Raw genomic sequence first — 19,573 nt, 5'->3', positions numbered from 1 at the left:
TACGATCTTAGCAATGGAAAGATATTTATTTTGGCCTAGCCTTAAAGCATACATTGATAAGTATGTCAGGGAATGCTTGGTTTGCCAATAAGTGAAGTATGATAGGCATAAGACGCCTGGGTTGCTACAACCTTTACCTGTGCCTAATGAACCTTGGGAAAGTATTGCCATGGACTTCATCATGGACCTCCCTAGAACTCAGACTGGAAATGACGCGATCTGGACCATTGTGGACAGGTTTAGCAAGCAAGCACACTTTATACCAGTCAAGAAAACGATCAAAGCAGATCATATGGCTAGGGTCTTCCTAGCACAGATCTTTAAGCATCATGGAATGCCTAAGTCTATTGTGAGCGATCGAGATCCTTGCATGTCAAGAAATTTTTCGCGTGCCTTGATGGATAATCTTGGTACAAAGCTGAATTTTTCATCTGCCTACCATCCTCAAACGGACGGGCAAAGTGAGATAGCCAATTCCACGGTATTGGATATGTTAAAAGCTTATGTGTCAGACCGGCAATCTGACTGGGAGAAATATTTGCCTCTTGTCGAGTATGCGTATAACAATACCATACACTCATCGACGGGGAAAGCACCTTTTGAGATTCTCTATGGTAAGCCTTTGCTTCCACCGATCCTTTTAACTAAGGATAAGATCTTTGCAGCAGATGAATTTGTCCGGGATTTGGACACCGCCTACGGGCAAGTTAGAAGAGCTATTCTACGCTCTCAAGAAAAGCATAAGAAAGCTGCAGACAAGCACAGAAGGAATCTAGACTTAACAGTCGGACAGTTAGTCTTACTCAAGTTTGAGAAGGCAAGACTTAAGAAACAAGCGTCTCATAAGGGGAAAGTGGTAAAACTTTCTACCCGTTATTATGGGCCGTTTAAGATTACTAAGCGAGTGAATGATGTCGCTTTCTGATTAGAGCTACCGCCTAATTGGAAGATCCATAATGCTTTCCATGTCAGTTTACTCCGGCCGTATGTGGGACCGCCTCCAAGCCAGCCTAGTGTTGAGGAACCTCCTGAGGTTGAGGAAACAGAAGAAATACTCCAACCGGAGCAGATAGTAAGTTATCAGGAGCGGTCTCTCAAATCCGGAAAGATAACACGGAAGTATTTGGTTTAAGTTTAAGAACTATTCGAATATAGATGCTCAGTGGATGACGTAGGAGGAATTAGCAACTTATCCCGAGATACTGGAGGTATATGTCCAAGCACTACAGTTGAGGTCAACTGTTTAGAAGCCAGAGGGATGTTGCTAATTGGACTATTTTCTTATTTTTAATGATTAATCTCTTTTTTATGATATTTTATTATGTGCACTAAGAACTGTTAAAAGATTGTAGCTACAGGAACTGCCATCAGGAACGGACAACTCTGATGTGTCATTTGATGGGTGACGGTAAACATCGCGAAGGAGTTTCCGTAAGTTCGGTGAAAAGGGCCGGGTTACGAGTGCCCCTGATGCGTCACATGATGGGTGACGAGTGCATCAGTAAGGGGGCATTCCGTAGGCTAAGGAGGAAATCCGAACTGAGTAAGAAAATACGCGTAGAACGCAAGCACAAGAATAAAGATGGGTTCAATGAAGCTTTTTACGAAAAGCAAGAACAGTCGCGGGAGGACAGATGTTTTCCCGCGAGGAGTCTGTGTATGCATTGCATCTGTGTCGTGTACTGCACCCGGGGACGCCTGGAATGTGTCTGTGTAGCATTGTTTTCACTAACTGAGTGAGTTTTTAAAGTTTGAACAGGTTCACACTTTATTTTATAAAGTGACCGGTCACTTTTAAGTGACCGGCCCCTTTATTAATAAAATAAAGCAAGCAGGGCTCTTATAAAAAAAGCAAGCGCTAATAGCTATGCAGGGGGCTGAATTGCGATCTCTCTCTCTCCTTTTTCTAAAAAAAACGATTTTCTCTCTCCTCTCTAGAAAACGCGATTTTCTCTTTCCTCTCTCTAGGAGCGCCAAGTTCTGCTTTTGGACCCCTATTCCTGTCGGGTGTCGGACCCTATAAAAGGGTAGCCAGTGTTTCACTTTGGAAGAGCCGGAAGCAGCAGGAAAGCACCAGCGCTGGGATTCTGGAGTAGAGCCTGGCGACAGAATTTGCAAGTGTTCGCGTGACGACTGAGTACAGAGTTTGATTCTCCGAGCAAGAAGTGATAGGTATAAGGTGTTGATACGCTTTGAGAATTGTTGCTTTGTGTGGTTTGTTTTGCAAGAATCTCCCGTCTTACGGGAAGGCCCTTTACAAGAAGTACGGCTTCACGCCTAAGTCCCTTACGGGAAAGCACGGCTTCGCGCCTAAGTCCCTTACGGGAAGGAACGGCCTTGTGCCCAAGCCCTTTACGGGAAAGCACGACCTTCGAGTCTAAGGTTACAGAACGGAGGGGTTTCCTCGGGTTCTCGTGCTTGTATAAGAATTCTCCCTGAATAAAAGAATCCTCTTTACGGGGGGGGACCAGCCTATCTTCTGGTCCCCAATACTGTGTCGATCTTCTCCCTTCTCTCATGTTTGCAAAGAATTATAATTTTCAGATTTTCCAAGTGCTCGTGTACGCTCCCGTTTTGTGACATGGCGTCTTCCCCGTCGAAGAGTGTATCGTGTTATTGTAGGCAAATACCACCAAAGGTAAGTTTTTTTCCCATTGAGTCTTCTGATCCGAGATACAAGACTTCAATAAATCTAAAACCACTGAATTGGCAATCTCAGATTGCCCGTCAGTCTGCAAGTGGAACGATGACGAGAACTGCAAATACGTGCCAATGTTCTCCCAAATTGCCTTCCAAAACAAACTCATAAATCTGGGGTCTCTGTCGGAGACAATCGTCTCAGACGTGCCATGTAATCGGAAAATCATCGTGATCATTCTGTGTTCTCGGGAGATCAAAAATGAAATCCATTTCAATATTTTCCGAGGGGCGGGTGGGTATGGGTAAAAGCTGTAACAATGCCCAAAAACAGAGCCCCGAAAGCTTTCACTTTTAAAAGCATCTTAAAAAATAAAGCAATGCTCCAAAAGCTTCCCAAAAACAGCCAGCGTAGATTCAGCTTGCACAAAAGCTGGAATTCCGTACACCCTGCTTTATTTCCGTACGCACTACCACATCAACAAGTGAGCGGAATTTGCGCCACAAATCATGGAATCTGCCACGTTTCACGGAATCTGCCACGTGTCAGTCTGCGGGTTTTTCGGGCAGGCTGTTAGCCGGGGGGGGGGGGGTGCTCTGCTGCCCATGTCCAGGGCCATGCCACATCACCCATTTGTGACACTCTCTCCCCCCTCTCACGCTTCAGCACACGCGCACTCTCACATGGTATCAGAGCTTCAAGCTCTCCATCTCCGAGGCGCATTTCAGCATGAGGTTCCTCTTCCCAAGATGATTTCAGCCAGCGTTTTTACATCAGCCAACGATCAGCATTCTGCCATACAAGCGAAGATTCCTGTAGGGTTTCTGTCGCAGGAATCCCCATTTCCAACTGCGTTTTTTGCTTCCTCCATTAGCGATCACCTGTTGGCTACGCTCCAGCCATTTCTGGACATTTTTGTCGCTGAAAACCCCACCTCCAGATCACTTGCGTATTTTGCTGCGTATTTTGTTGCCCCTTGCGTTTTTAGGGAGCACCTGCGTTTTTGGTGGAAAACCTTGCGTTTTCAGCAGAGAGGTGCAGCGCCAGCATCAGCCCACTCAGACCTTTACCCCACCGGCTCGGCATCCGGTGCTTCAGATCTACTGTTTTCAGCCATAAGCACCTCCAGTTTTCTCTGTTTTCAGCCCACCTGGGGCTGTGCCATTGATTCACCACCCTCCCCACACCCTCTGCATCGCTCCGGACCTTGCCGGGGGCGTACGAGCACGCTGAAAATCGCTGGACAGCAGCGTTTTCATCACCTCGCAGTTGCGTTTTTGGGTCAATAGCAACCACATGGCTTGTGCTTTTCACAGAGGATGAAGTTACCTATAACCGGCCTGTACAACGTAGAGGGCGGTACTATTTCAATTACCTGTTAACTTTACACAGAGCACTGAGAAGGGAAGAGAACACAGTTGCGTCCAGCGACTAGAATGTCACTGCGCACACGAGACCGACACCTTGTAGGCCCCAAAGACTGGCGCCCCTTTCGGTATTTCTTTATTCAAATTAAGGTAGACGATCCGACCACTTAGCACAAGCTTTCACAAAGCTGTCCAAACCTGGCGAGGGCTGAAAACGCAGGTTTTCGACCAGATTTCGACAGCATAACGGCGCAAAAACCCCTGTAGGTCAAAAACACCTGTCTAGGACGGATTCCCTCGATATCTGGAAGCTTTCTGGTGAGCTGTCACAGAAATTCAGCGGGCTGTAATTCTCTGTTTTTCACTGCCGGGTGCCCAAAAGCGTGTACACGCATCCCAAGGCTCTCACGAGACTCCCCCGGTGTTCCCTTGCAGTTTAGGCACGAAACCCTAAACCTGCAGAAAAACACAGCAGGCTGTAATTCGCTGTTTCGGATCGTTTTTAGCGGAGCGAACACGCCTACGCGTGTCCCAAGGGCTCCCGCACGCAATGGGACAGTTCCCCTATGAATTGGACGAGTTTTCACGCGAGAAAACTCTCCAAACTCGCAATCTTTCGTGATGGAACTGTGCGTACCTGTGGGGGATTAGCAATTAGCTAATCCGGTTCCTATTCAGAAGGCTCTTGCCTTGGCAAATGCGCATAAACCCCCAGAACTGTACATAGGTCAAATGAGAAGCCCACTAGTGGGGCATAACATACTGTACGCAGGGGAGAAAGAGAGCAGTATGTAGCGTGCGGGGCATCACTCCCGTCACCATACTGTGCATAGAGGGCAAGGTAAGCATTCCATAGCTTTTGTACCTGCTACAATCCACCTGAGGCTGAAAATGGCGCCCCCTTTGTTGATATGCAGCTCGTTTTTGCCTCCCAGAGTGGCAGAAACGCTCACAAGCTGACACGTCGCCCAGTTTCCGAGTTTGGGCTTTCCCTGCTAAAAATATCTCAACTGGTGCGTCAGTTGACTTGGCAGCAGAGCAATAAAATGTTCCCCTTGTCATTCCAGAGCTAATGACGTGAACACATTTTCCGGTCAAAAATAGAAGTTCCCTAAATTTTAGGAGATGCTTCCATGGCGTCCCTATCGGTCTCCTGACCATCATTGAAGACTACCATTTGACCAACATCTACAATGTGGGTTAATTTATTGGCCCCTTTCAACTTATAAAGTTGCAGTGACTTGACGAGTGGCCCAAATTCCAGTTTAGCGCACACGAGCTTCCATACTCATCAGAATTCAGTGTTAACTGGCCCGGGCAGTCCCTGTCTGACCGACCTAGATCCCCGATGTGAGAAACCCATTTGGCTGCAGCCGTTTCACACTGGCCATGCAATGTCCACTTGCACCTTTTCAAGGGTTCCGAGACAAACAAGTAAAAATAAAATAAATATATCTAATACTTATTTACGAAAGGCAACAGGAAAAATACACCTCCTGGTGACATTACCCCCTGCCAAGACACCATCCAGTGGTGGTCCATGCGGTCTCTCGGTGACTGCTGCACTACATGGTATCTTCGACATTAGCTTGATTGTCACGAACTACTGACGTGTCAAAGCCCTGAAGAAGGGACCAACTTGCAGATGTGGGCCAAGGGGCCTAAACCCTAAGTGAAGAGGCAGAGCAACAGAAGATGAAGCAAGACCATCACACACACGCAAAAGATACGCGCTGGTTTGCTGACATGGCACGCCTGTATGGACAGTCCGAAAATTCCGCTGACTGTTGACGTAGCAAAACTATACGGATTTCTGCTTTTTACGTTGACAGTGTTGACGTGGCAAGACTGTACGGATTTCCGTGATTTACGCTGGCAGCTTTTTGGCATTGCTTTTGGACCATAAGCTTTTGATTGTAACTGCTTTTCAGACCAAGGGCCTTTAAATATGAGGTTAGGGCTCAGTCTCTGGCATGCTTCCTGAAGAAGGTGCAGAGCGTGGAGTTCCGGCTTATACTGTGTTAAAAATATAAAGAAATACCGAAAGGGGCGCCAAGGTTTTGGGCCAATACTCTTTGGGGTGAAATTCCGCCACTTCGTGTCGCGTGTCGTCTCTCTCTCTCAATTCAGTTGTTATTGAAGTGCTAAAAGTCTGTTCAGTCTGTTCTTTTCTATTGGCACGTGGTGCCCGTCTAATGACAGTGGTATCAGAGCATCACGCGATATGCTTTTCTGAAAGCATACCGGTCCTACAAAAGAGCAAACAGAGCTTTGGAATTTTATTTGAGGTATCTTCGGCCCCCGACCTCGGACTTATCAACCACTCCCACCCTTACTTCATCGCGCATCGGACGCGCTCCCGTCTTCATCGCTTTGTCTTACAAGGCATACGCCATAAAGAACCCAAGACTTGGAATTCATGGATTCACTAGAATATTTGCAGTTTCTGCTCAACGAACTTCACGACATTCTTTCGCCGCATCCTCAGCAGAATCTTTCGATGCTGCAAAGTTTTCAACAATTTTTGAACTACGTGTTACCCCTTCTGATGCCCCAGGTGGTACCTCCTCCTCTGGCCACACAAAGTACGAGAGCTTCCAACTGGCAAACTTCTCAGCCGTCTTTTCCGATCGGGGGAGTCTTCAGGAATATGGTGCAGCCATCTAACCCTGATCCAATGCAACCGCCATTGCCCCCACCACCACCGCCGCCACCAGGCTACAATGGTTGGAGCCCATATGGATACCCTTATTATCCATACACGGGATATGCGCCTAACCAACCCAAAGATTTCAAAGATGACGGCACGACAGTAAAATTTTTCACTTTTTCCGGGCTGAAAGATCGCAAGAAAGCATTGTAGTTCCTACAGCAATTCAACAACATCTATGCTTTAGGGAACTATACAGAAGAATCCAAGATTTCTCGAGCAGCGGGATTTCTTAAAGATAATGCTATGCAATGGTGGAGTTCAACCGCGACACAACCGCATGCTCCAAGGACCTAGCAAGCTTTCAAGACAATTTTTGCACGTAGTTACATGACTTCTATGTTCGAAGTCCGGATTTTGGCAAAGAGGGGCAACTTGAAAATGCTTGCCACCGAAACTATGGACAAATATAACCAAAGGTTTCTCGACGTGTACCTTCCGGTATCCTTCTTTAAATTTGTTCCCTTGGAGGCCCAATGCGAGCGATACACCATTGGACTACCATCACCATTATAGGAATATTGTCTATCCAAGCAAGTCTCCACCATGCAAACTAATGAAGGGAAAGCTAGAGTTTACCACAGAAGAATCTCCGACCACTAACCACAACTCTCGGCAACAACGAACAAATTCTCGAGAGTATCGTGAAAATCAACCGAAAGGCCTCGTTTGACGCCTCAACAACGAGACACCCTACTACAAGAAGGCCAATGCTTTGGATGCTTTCAAACAAGGCATAATCATTATAATTGTCCCAAACGCACTGATAGACCAGAGGAGCCGACGCCCGCACCAACGATCGACAGAACCCCATCGCCACCTCCTACTAAGAGAGCTAGACCCGCTATTAGACTAGTTCCTCTAATATTTATGGCATACGCCTTGAGAGTACAAATGAATTGTGTCGAGCATATGGCAAAGTCAATGGCTTCAAAGCTCTTATTTTCTTTGACCCCGGAGCTACAAAGAACTTCATCCATCCAGAATTCTTAAAGCAGATGCACTTTGATTATGATGCAGAGGGTGGAGAAATTCAAGCTGAGCTAGCCACGGGCAAACTCAGAAAGTGGTACCGCTCATTCGTTGTAAGGTGCAGCGGAAGTGAATGTTGAACTTTGCTCAAGATGAATCCTCCGAATTGTGCTCAAGGTTCCTTTTACTTACAAAAGGGAGAGCCTTCCGTTCCTTTAGTGAGAGAGTGCAAATGATCACAAACAAAGTGTTGAGATTGAGAGATAGAGAGAGAAGAATACGAACCAGACAAACTCTCTATGGCGAGAGCGGTCTACTATTGATTGCACAAATCTCTACAATGCTTGGACTTGCCGACGATGTCGACGGCGATGAGGATGACGACGAGACGGGCTGAAATCTGAAAACGCTAATGGCTGAAATCTGCAAATCTTCATCTGCTGAATTCTGACTCTATGTCGGTGACGACGGCGATGACGACAACGCAACGACAACGCGCTGAAAACGCAGATGCTGAAACCTGCGTTTTCCGGGCTCAAACTATAAACGCTCATTGATATGACCGTGCGGCGAGGATTTGTTGCAGGATGGTGAGATCTGCGAGGTTCGGGACTTCTACTGCAATGTCTGACTGCTGAAAACTGAAAACGCTGGTGCAACTTGTTGTCTTGTCGCGGATAATCTGCAAAACGCTAGGCTGTCATGTTGATGCAAAAACGCTAGGGCTGAATGTTGTGTAGATGCAAAAACGCTAGGTGTCCTGCTGTGGTTGCTACTGTCGAGGCTGATCTGCCATGCAAAAACGCCAGGGACTGCTGTAGATGAAAAACGCTAGGCTTCTGCTATTGACAAAAACGTTAGGTTTGCTATTGGGAGTCTTGCTGAGAAGGTGCCTGTTGAACACACGGTTCCTGCTGCTAGGCTTTCTTTTATATATGCTTGGCTCAATTGCCCTACCCAGTTCCCAACAAAAGTCGCTTAAAAATAATAAGTGAAAATTGGCTAAAATAGGAAAAATAGATCTACGCACTGTAAAAATGCTCCTGATGGGTTCTGACTGAAATCTGATGATCATGTTGTGTGCAACCAGAGGATAAGCATCTAATCTAAGTGCCTGGACATACACTTCCTAATCTAGCTGAACTCAACCCATGTCATGAAGTAGCTTGTCCACGTACACATAAGGTTAGATGTGCACATGAAATTGGTGCTCTTCCAGTGATTATTCAAGATTATCATAGAAAAGCTGATTTCCACATCATGAAGTTGGGCAATTGCGACGTTCTCTTGGGCATGCCTTGGCACGACAAGAATGATGCGACTCTCCAGGTTCGGAACCGAACCATCACCGTGATGCAGAAGGACAAGCCAGTCGTCCTCAAAGTTCGGTTGTCGGAACAAAACCTCGAATGAACTCTCTCTACTTGTTTTTCTTTATAGCTACACAGTATTGTTTGAAAATTTGTTTGAAATGGATGGTATCTGTTTTGAACTTGTTTTGGTGCCGATTTGAATTGTTTTGACTCTGGTTTTAATATTGGTTTCAATGATTGGTGATTTTACTCACGGGTGGAGTAGTGAGAAATGACGATTGAAAAGTGTTATTGTGACTCCCAACCCAGACCTGGATCGTTATGCGGGAGGAGTATTAAGAAGTCTGAGCAGTGGTTACTCTCAACACCTCCAAACGACGCAGGCTGCAGTCTGGGGGGCGTTTGGTTGTAAAAGGCCTCTATATCTCCCGGCCCGGACCTTTTTAGGTTGTGCGGGAGGAGTGATGAGGGAGTCGTTGAATATCTCCCGACCCGGACCTTGTTAGGTTATGCGGGAGGAGTGTTCATCGACGGCTTTAATTTTCTATGTCTTGTAATATGCATATGTGAGCATTTGTGTTGCATTGTGATGTGCCAACCACTAAATATTCCTAATTGGATGAGATTGCCTAGGTATGTAATTTTACTGCATCAAGACACCCGTGGAAGATCAGTACGGTCTGGGTGTGACGGTCTGGGTGTGATGGCTAATTTTACTACGCCGAAATATCAAGAGTTGTGATTTGGACAAAAGGAGAAGCTAACTCCTTAATCAAAAGAGCCGAAAGGAGAAGCTAACTCCCTGATCCAAAAGAGCAAACTGATTGTCCCTCGGAATGACCCTCGGAAAGCTTTGAGCTAACTTGAGTTGTTTTGCAGATATGCTGTAATCGCGGACGATTACTCTCTTTCAAGAAGGGGAGATGTCACAAACTGTTGACCTGTCAAAGCGCTGAAGAAGGGAGCCAACTTGCAGATGTGGGCCGAGGGGCCTAAACCCTAAGTGAAGAGGCAGAGCAGTAGAAGCTGAAGCAGGACCATCACACACACACACACACACACACACAAAAGATACGCGCTGGTTTGCTGACGTGGCACACCTGTACGGACAGTCCGAAAGTTCCACTAACTGCTAACATGGCAGAACTGTACGGATTTCCGCTTTTTACGCTGGCAGTGCTGACGTGGCAGGACTGTACGGATTTCTGTGATTTACACTGGCAACTTTTTGGCATTGCTTTTGGACCAAAAGCTTTTGAGTTTTGAAGGCTATTCACTGTAACTGCTTTTCAGGCCAAGGGTCTTTAAATATGAGGTTAGGGCTCATTCTCTAACATGCTTCCTGGAGAGGTGCAGAGCGTGGAGTTCCGCTTGTACTGTGTTGACGCAATATAAAGAAATACTGAAAGGGGCGCCAAGGTTTGGGGCCAATACTCTATGGGGTGGAATTCCGCCACTCCATGTCGCGTGTCGTCTCTCTCTCTCAATTCAGTTGTTATTGAAAGTGCTAAAAGTCTGTTCAGTCGGTTCTTTTCTATTGGCACGTGGTGCCCGTCTTGTGACATTGATCTTCTACGGGCGTATAATCCTTGGGAGATCCATTCATTCCAGCCATCATTCGGCGGTTGCACACTCCAGAGGGGGTAGTGACTTGTGGTTTCCTATGAACACACCTATGCACTCATCAGAGGAGTTCACCCGAGATTTCGACATTCCCACCATCTTGGGTGGACAGACACTTACCAGTTGACCTCGACACGTCAGATCACTTGCTTACACAGGAGCATCTACATGGACTTCGAGAGAGGATCTTTGATCTCTTCTTGGACTACATTCGGAGTCACTCGGAGCTTGGCTTCGATCGTAGTGCAATTGCTCTTCTATACTCTTGATCATTTGGATTGCTACCTTTAGAGTTGCTTACACTCACCCTTGGTAACCTTACAACAGACTTGTCCCCCGACCTGGGCAGTAGGCCACTCCCAGCTCATTCACATTGAGAGCCACACCGAGATGCGGTTTGGTGGCGTTATTGGCGCGGATTCTATTTTGGTTGACATCGGAGGATTGGAGGCAAGAGATATAGGCAAGACGCCGCAGACCAGATTAGTCTAGTCTAGCTTCCCTTCCTCACAGAATGATTACGGTGCAAACAGCTTGGTCTGACCACACCTCTAGTCTAGTCTGGCTTCCCTTCCTCACAGAATGATTACGGTGCAAACAGCTTGGTCTGACCACAGCTTGGTCAGACCATATTAGTCTAGTCTCGCGTTCCCCTCATTTTGGATTACCCTACCTACTGACAAGACACCATCCGGTGGTGGTCCGTGCGGTCTCTCGATGACTGCTGCAGCTTAGGGTAGCTTCTACAACGCAGACTGTTTAGTCTGGCTTTCCTTGTTTCGGAGGAGTTTACGATGCAGATTGCTACATCTGGACTTCCTGGAGTTTTACACAGCTTAGCTACCTTGCCACGCTAGGTTACAAGTTCATGGATTGACAGGCTTCTAGTTATTCTCATGACGGTTCCTGGGCTTCCCCATTTTCTCCAGACGGTTTGACTACAGACACCACAGATCCTTTTGGGCAGGACAATTGTAGGTCTATTGGCACTTCTTTTACGACAAGGAGTTGTTTTCGCACTCAATTCGAGACCTTCACGCAATATCTTCACCCTGTATCGGCGGAGTACAGCAGTTTGCTACACTGCTCGTGACAGCACTTTACCACGGAGATCTCTCGGCGACTGGGACACCCCAGACTGCTGCTACACTCACGGCGCTCGTCGGAGTATTGTCCTCCGCTGGACATCGCGGCAGACATCTTCATCATTTGCCTCACATCTTCGGCTTCATTCGATTTGTTCAGCATCAAGTGATGAGAGGGGGTGTTAGACTTACATCACTCTGCTGCTTCACAGGTCTAGGGCATGCATGTACGACTAGTGTGACTCCGGGCTGGCCACTCTTTGCATATGCATTTAGACTGCACTGTCCGGGCACCCTCTTATATATTTCTATATACCATTTATTTTTGTTGGGTCATGGGGATTTTTATCAAGCTTTGCCCTACCTCCCATTGGGCACCTATTTATGGGGCCGGGGGGGGTACCCACTTCCACATCTGTTGTACGGAGGGGAGGTTCTCTTCTCTAGTAGTAAGTGGGGGCCTCATCGCCTCCTTTCCTACACATAGCGTTTGTAGTCTACTATCGCTCTCTCTCCTCTCTCACACTTCCGCACACGTGCACTCTCACATTATCTACTCGGAGCCGACTTCACAGTTTTTACAAATCATCAAACTTTGTGCTACTTCTTGTCACAGAAGCAGCTTTCGGAAAAGCACATGTGGTGGGCTAACATCTTGTCACAGTGTCACTTCCAGAATGTCCACGTAACATCAGGGACGGAAAAAATTAGTGGTAGATGCATAGTCTCGAAAGCCCCTCGTCTTGGCTATTTCCGCGATCCATCATAGGAGCTTCGAGGATATGGTTGACTAGTACGCCACAGATCCGGACTTTACCGATCTTGTTACTCAGATACAGAATGGGGAGACAGTTCCAAGATATTCCATACGGGATGGCTACTTGATGAAGAAAACGATGTTGTGTATCACATACCCTTTGAGGGAAAAGGTCTTGATAGAGTGCCACTGTCCACCATTTACGAGTCACCGCAACATCGATACCACCTTGAAGGGGGTAGAATGTTATTTCTTTTGGCCGAGACTCAAGAAGCATCTGGACGACTTTGTTCGCAAATTGTTTACTATGCCAAAAGGTCAAGTTTGGCAGGCATAAGGCACAAAGATTACTACAACCTTTACCCATTCCCACCCGCCCCCGGGAAAGTATTGCAATGGATTTCATCTTTGATCTCCAGAAGACACAGAGTGGGCACGATGGCATTTGGACTGTCATTGACAGATTTAGCAAGTAAGCTCACTTCATTCCAGTGAAGAAAACAGTCAAGCCGAACCATTTAGCGAGATTGTTCATTGCACAAATATTTCAGTTACATGACATGCCTGAGACAATCGTCTCCGACAGAGATCCCCGATTCAAGAGTTTGTTTTGCAGGGCTATTTGAGAGAACATTGGCAGGCGGTTGCAATTCTCGCCATCATTCCACCCACAGACAGATGGGCAATCTGAGATCGCAAATTCAATTGTTTTGGATTTGTTGAAGTCTTACATCTTTGATCAGAAGACTCAATGGGAAAAAAAATTGCCTTTAATGAAATTTGCCTACAATAACACGGTTCACTCTTCGATGGGGAAGGCGCCATTTGAGATAATTGAAGGTGCTCAGAAGGTTCCACCCTTTCTCAGTACTAAAGACAAGATTTTTGAAGTCGACCAATACACGAGGGACTTGGACACTGCTTTTGCCAAGGTCCGCGAGGCTTTAGAGAAGTGTCAAGTACAACTTAAGAAGGCAGCAGATCGGCATCGATGCGACTTGAAATTAAAGGAAGACGATTACGTTTTGAGAAGGCTCGCCTAAGAAAACGAAAGGGAAAGGAGCGCCTTTTTCCAAAGTTTAGCATGAGGTATTATGGCCCTTTCCAACTTAACGAAAAGATGAATGTTGTCTCCTTTCTACTCAAGCTGCCAGATACTTGGAAGATTCACAATGCATTCCATGTGAGTCTCTTGAGACCTTTTAAAGGTGAGGTGTCAATTGATGGGGAGCCAAAAGAGTAACCCGAAGTGGAAGAGAGCGAAGAGATACTCGTTCCTGAACAAATTTTGGCACACAAGGGAAGAAAAGTGAAAGGTAAAGTGATTCGACGGTTCTTAGTTAGATTCAAGAATTATCCGGCATTAGATGAAAAGTGGATGGAGGAGGACCTAGCAGATACTTCTCAAATTTTGGAACTTTACCTTGAAGCATTCGGTTTAGCTATGTCTACTCCGAGAGATCCAGTAAATCAGCAGGGTTGAATATGGTGCAAAGGGATTGCACAAAATGAGTCACTCCGCTACTTTGTCACAAATTACCTGGATTGAATAGAGTCACAGATATCCCTTTGGGTTTCAGGGATACTGCTGTGCTGACAGTATTCCGCTATATGATTTTATGAAATGGAATTCCCGAAATTGAATATGAATGATTTGTACTCTCCTGTGACTTGTTTGAGTGCAAGAACCGAAAGACGAAATGACTGCGGCATTTCAGTCTCAAAAATCGGACCTCACTGATGTCGGATTAACTAATCCTTATTGCGATCATGCCTATAGAGGGATGGATCTAGATGCGATTACTAAATACATTGTTGGTAGTCATGGTCTAAGATTTGGAATGAATTTTTATGTGCTTGATTTGTCATGTGATGTCATGTGCAGTGATGTGACTATCGTCTTTGTAAAAGTGCTAGATGTGTTGTGTCTAGTGCGTCGGTACTTAGTCAATGTCTACTGAAATGGTTTATGGCCTTTGTCTGTTTTGCAGGCGTAATCGAGGGTGATTACAATTCTTTCAAGAAGGGGTATGTCACAAAGTGATGACGTGGCATGACCACCTGACACAAGGAGAGCCAACTCCTGAACAAAAGGGCTAATAAAGATTAACCATTTTAAAAAAGCCTATCCAAAAGGCCTATTTTTTAAGATTTAAAGCTTGCAAGTATCAAGCTTTGGGTTTTTAGAGTTTAAGGTCCCACGACCGGTGCAGTAGGCCCACGGCCCACCTTCTGGGCTCAGTTCCTCTTTGTCCACTTGGCCATGCTACATGATCACTTTCACACACACACACAGTCTCCACTCTAAGCAACCACCATACTTTTAACTATGGTGGTCCCTTAAGGTTTACAGAACCGCAGGTGCTCTACTTGGCCGCCTTCACCAAATATCCGTCCCCCCTTCTTATGTCAGATGTGCTGCCTAATGCTTAATTGAAAGCAAGAGATATTACTTCAAAGTAATTATTTATGATACATCTTGTACAACAACTTTCTGTGGATTCTTTGCTAAGACGTAACTCAGAATCAATTATGTACAAAAAGGTCTCACATCAATTTATCGGTATATGCAAAGAGATTACCTTCTTAAAAATATTGGCGATTGGATCGAGCCCTGTTGTTATTTTGCAGAACAAACGATACATCCTTGACAGATCATCGACCTGTAAAACCAGCTCAAAGTTATCAATGAGTTAAGGAATTAAACCTCTAACCGATCGATGGCTCCTAACTACCTTGTCATCCCTCAGAAGGGCCCTGCATCCAGAATGCTCTTTCTCAAGAAGCTGCTGCTCATACTGAGTTAGCAACTCATGCTGCACTTTCTGAAGAATATACCCAACAACAATCACAACAAGTCAACAGCCTGAAGCTACGCTGAAACTAAGTGACATAGAAAAGTTCGGTTCTAAAAAGCATGACTTGCCAAAAAAATCCACTAGATACATAAAACTGATGACAGCTTATTACTTAGAATCTTGAAGACTTAAAAAGTACATAAACTTCGCTAACCTCCAACAATTTTTGCTCGCTGCTTGCGTGTAGGTAGTGCCCAACTCTTTCCCTCTCTCGCTTCAAACACTCCTCGGCCTGCACTCAACAAAGTTGGTTTGTGGCGCACAAAGAGATTTGATATAGCCAAATCTTTGCGGAAACAAGACCTGTAGCATGTAGTTTGGACATGAATCTTCCTCAATCCAAGATGAAGCCTTCCGTCGATAGTATCCTGCTGTATCCTCTAGCATTGATGCCTCAAAGTCATTTTCATAAGATTCCATTCCTCCCATGCCTATCTCGACAAAAATTCCAAGTACGTTCTTCAATAGAGCCCTATCTATCTGCTCACCCTCCCGTTCTTTGTCAATCTACATGAGGTCCCAATGCAAGTATCAGTATACAAAAACAAGTTCCAATTGTGATACAAACGTAACTATATTCAACAATGTACCAAGACAATAACTGCTTCCTTAGCATTGTGTTTCACGTCTGAATAAACCTGTAATCGAATTCCACACATGAGACCATCACTGCCAGAAAAGGGTCTCTTTTAACTGAAACACTGAAAGAGTATTTAAATGTCTATAGTACCAGGTCACGAAAGCAGATTAGCCCAACATCGCATAGACCAGGGAGAGACCTCCTGGCAATAAAATATCTGTCGAGGTAATTGAAGAACCTAGATAACCACCTAACCATGACCTTGTGGTTGTCCCACCGCCCTACAAGCTCCCTCAGCATAAACTCGTCATGCTTATCTCTTATTGCAGGTAAAACCTGGCAATAATAAATTGTCAAATAAGTTCTCACATGGTGATATAAACAAGAAAAAAGGAGGTTTACAATTTCATTTATATACTCTTCAAATGATTCTCTGTATCTGTCATACAGCTGCTGGGAGTAGTCCTGAGGAGGCTTCTGAGTGCACATGTTGTAAATGGTACTGCATAGCAGAAAACAAGGATCGACACCTTTAAAAATCCAAGGCAGATACACACGCAGAATTTGCAAGGGAAATAAAAGCATACGTGTACAGCATCATGTATTCTTCAGGGTTGAACTGTTGCTCAGGGACGCCCTCTAGCAGATTGATGAGCTTGCTAATGCCTTTCCTCATGAAATCCCATCCCTGCTCGAGCTCTATGACCTTCCTTTCTGCCATCGTCATGCCACTTCCTTCCCAATTCGTCTGGGTGCCTGCGTTTCTGCGTGTGTCTATGGGATGAAAGATTCGGATGATTGTGCGCCTCAGTGGGGGTCTGTATGTGTGTGTTTTTTTTCGCAGGCGATGTGTCTGTGCGTGCTCGAAGGATGAGATCACTCGATTAATAATGAGGCCCCGGCGGAAGGCAGGAGGTCTGAGCGGATCGCTCAATTTAGAGATGGAGGAGGAGAATTCCTAAATGTGCATGTAATGAAAACCACAAGGAAAATGCTTTTGTAAAATTCTTCCAAATAGACCTAGAGAAATTTGGCAAGACCAATCTCTAGTACTTCACGACAATCTTAGAAAGCTTTTTTTTATTTTGTGAGTCGGGTTTGAGCACTCTCAACCGTTCCCCTCATACACCACGATTGAGACTAGGCTCCTAGGGCACACACTTTTTTCACTAGTTTCGTATGGACTACGTGAGACTTTGCTTCCCCAAGAGGCCAGGATTATCTACACTCTTAGGGCAGTGCCCTTGAGAGACCCATCTCGCTGACTAGTTATGGGTGTGACAACGACCAAGTACCTCTATTCAGAGGTCCGGGTACTGCGGGACTTGCTTCGCTCTTGGTTGTGAGACTTTAACAAGCAATGACATGAGAGAGAAAGAGGGGAGACTACATGAGGAAACATCGCACAAAAGACATTTTTCATATATTGGAAAGCTTTGTCTAAAGGACAACATTCGTGAAATTTTGCAAAAGTTCAAGTATGCTTCTCATTGTAGGCAATTGCGAGTGTGCTCTCCAAGCTTATTCTAACCGTGTTTCAAGCAGTATGGGTATGCAACTGCATGTACGTGCATGAATCCAAACCGTTGTTCTTATAAGTTTACCACTATGCACATATGTTATAGTTTGTGGGTGCATATCGAGTTGCTATTGCTAGCTTAGCCGACTAATCTAACAATCAATCTATTCCTTTGACTTGGTAGCACACACAATATTATGGCCTTTGAGCACTCATTACATGATAATCGTTGTTTTGATTTTTAAGCCTACTTAGCGCACACCTTGTCCTCAATCTATCGAAGGTTCGTACACCAAGGATGGGTTTCAAGGTCTTGGTGATCATGGCCTATTGGTGTGCATCATTTTCAATTGCTTGTGAATGTATCAACATGATAGAAAGTAAGTATATTCCAATAAGCGTTTTGAAACTCACTAAAACAACCAATGAGTCACATTGCTTTGAGTGGCTAACTACATCCCATGCATGTCATTCTCCTTTGCATGGTTTAGCCCAAGTAATTGAAGCTGCATGGCAAACTCTTGCACCTAGATAAATCAAACATATTCAAGAGCATAAGACTTACTATATTCTTTAGGGAAGAAAGGGCTCACAAGACGGATGTGGTTAACACTTTCCTACAAAAATAGATAGATTTGCATTAATTGCCTCGCACCCCATAGTCCAACGTTGTGGTTGAGGCCAGCTAGATGCTTAAGGGCAAGGCCTACGAGTCTCAATGAACATGTTTTTCTCCCAAGCGGGACAAATTTAAAGTGTTTTTGGTAAGGAGCTCCCAGTAGAGAACGAGAGGAAGGGATTGAAATGCCTATTTGCATTGAGTTAATGTAAATTGGATGGTCTCACATGAACTTAGTAAACTCATAGGTTTAGTATTGGGGTCTTGACAGATTGAACAACTACTCTCTTTGTTTCTTTGAATTGCATTGTAGTTATTTTTTGGTATTAGGACCACTTTCTCACTTGATGAGAAAATGCACACTACTATATGCATGGGGTTTTCCCTTCTTACTTGGAATTTTTGGCGATTAAGGAGGCACAATACCACACTCTCTACAATACCCTTGATTAGCTTTGAGTTTTATATTTCCTTTGATCCTCGAGCTTGTAGCAATTTCCTTTCCTTTCTTGTTTAGTTTTTACACTAGACCCATAGCATCATTGACCTCCGGTAACCCAAGGGGGGTACACACTAATATAGACACATCTCTAACAAATCTTGAAGCTAGCTTTTCTTCTTCTTCTAGCATATAAAATGCATGACTATGTAAAAATAAGCATAATTACACAATCGTGAGTCTACGGATAATAAACATGCGACGCAACAAGGGGGGACCGATAGAACCTGCCTCCACATGAATCTTGACTTTATTGCATAATCATGGACTACAAAGCTTGTCAATTGTGACTATAAAGAGCTTGTTGTCGAAATCTTTACCTTATGAAGTCTATGAGTTTCATGAATGACATCCTCCTAAAAGAATCTATTTGTCTTAGAGAGCCCCGCCAACAGCCTTTGAGGTGTTGAATTTGCCTATGCATTGTAATGTTTCCTACATAAGCCTATCGATATATTATCTCGAATCCTTTAGTTCAAATTTGCATCAAGGCCACCGACACAAGTAGATGGAGGCGCTACCTTTGTTAATGTCAAGTTTTAAAAACCAAAGTGAATTCTATACACAGAGGTATTTTAACAAAACGACCTTATGGCAAAGATTAATTTTGCCTAATGGAACAAATATGAAGATACTCATAGCAATAGTAGTTGAAGGTATTTCCTCACAGTAGTATGTGAAACCATCCCAACCAAATCTTAATCTATGGATTCATAGGATACATGGACCTATTTTGTTAAAACTTCTACAAATACAAAATTGTATCAACGTATGCCCACTCAAAGCAGCAACACAATACGGATGCAATAGGACAATAATAAGAAGAAAAGCAACCCACATTACAAGCAATCTCCAATGGATACATTAGAATGCATCTTGTGTGCGAAGAATGGATAAGCTCTACAAGAAGAGCTAAATTGGTGAGGGCTAGATTACCACGAAAACAAGCAATAATTACAATAGTGCATTGCCAAACTCGTGTCACAACACGATGACAAAGTTTATGGTGGAGGTATTTACAAATAAAGCCCCT

At 44.8% G+C, this 19,573-nt stretch overlaps 1 protein-coding gene across 5 annotated transcripts in view; it reads right to left on the bottom strand.

Moving 5' to 3' along the window:
• The window catches only part of LOC147456092 (cullin-1-like), a 113,154-nt gene extending 96,301 nt beyond the window's left edge, over window positions 1–16,853 (bottom strand). For 2 of the 5 annotated variants that reach the window (XR_015188428.1, XR_015188429.1), the window contains exons 1-8: window positions 16,491–16,853; window positions 16,306–16,405; window positions 16,054–16,239; window positions 15,914–15,961; window positions 15,627–15,830; window positions 15,478–15,555; window positions 15,201–15,290; window positions 15,048–15,128 (exon numbers count right to left, since the gene is read on the bottom strand). Coding sequence is in view for 3 of the 5 variants with exons in the window: in XM_086514658.1 (XP_086370784.1) it covers window positions 15,048–15,128; window positions 15,201–15,290; window positions 15,478–15,555; window positions 15,627–15,830; window positions 15,914–15,961; window positions 16,054–16,239; window positions 16,306–16,405; window positions 16,491–16,630 (927 nt within the window). In the remaining 2 variants the exon portion in view is untranslated. The remainder of the gene's footprint in view (window positions 1–15,047; window positions 15,129–15,200; window positions 15,291–15,477; window positions 15,556–15,626; window positions 15,831–15,913; window positions 15,962–16,053; window positions 16,240–16,305; window positions 16,406–16,490) is intronic. The other 3 variants (XM_086514658.1, XM_086514657.1, XM_086514656.1) reach the window with 3 other exon arrangements.
• Between the last annotated feature and the right edge of the window lie 2,720 nt (window positions 16,854–19,573).

The sequence above is a fragment of the Adiantum capillus-veneris genome, chromosome 6, assembly GCF_014529385.1.
Source record: "Adiantum capillus-veneris isolate H3 chromosome 6, ASM1452938v2, whole genome shotgun sequence".
Taxonomy (NCBI): Eukaryota; Viridiplantae; Streptophyta; class Polypodiopsida; order Polypodiales; family Pteridaceae; genus Adiantum; species Adiantum capillus-veneris.
Note: the sequence above shows the minus strand (reverse complement) of the source record. Positions and strands in the feature narration are given on the sequence as shown.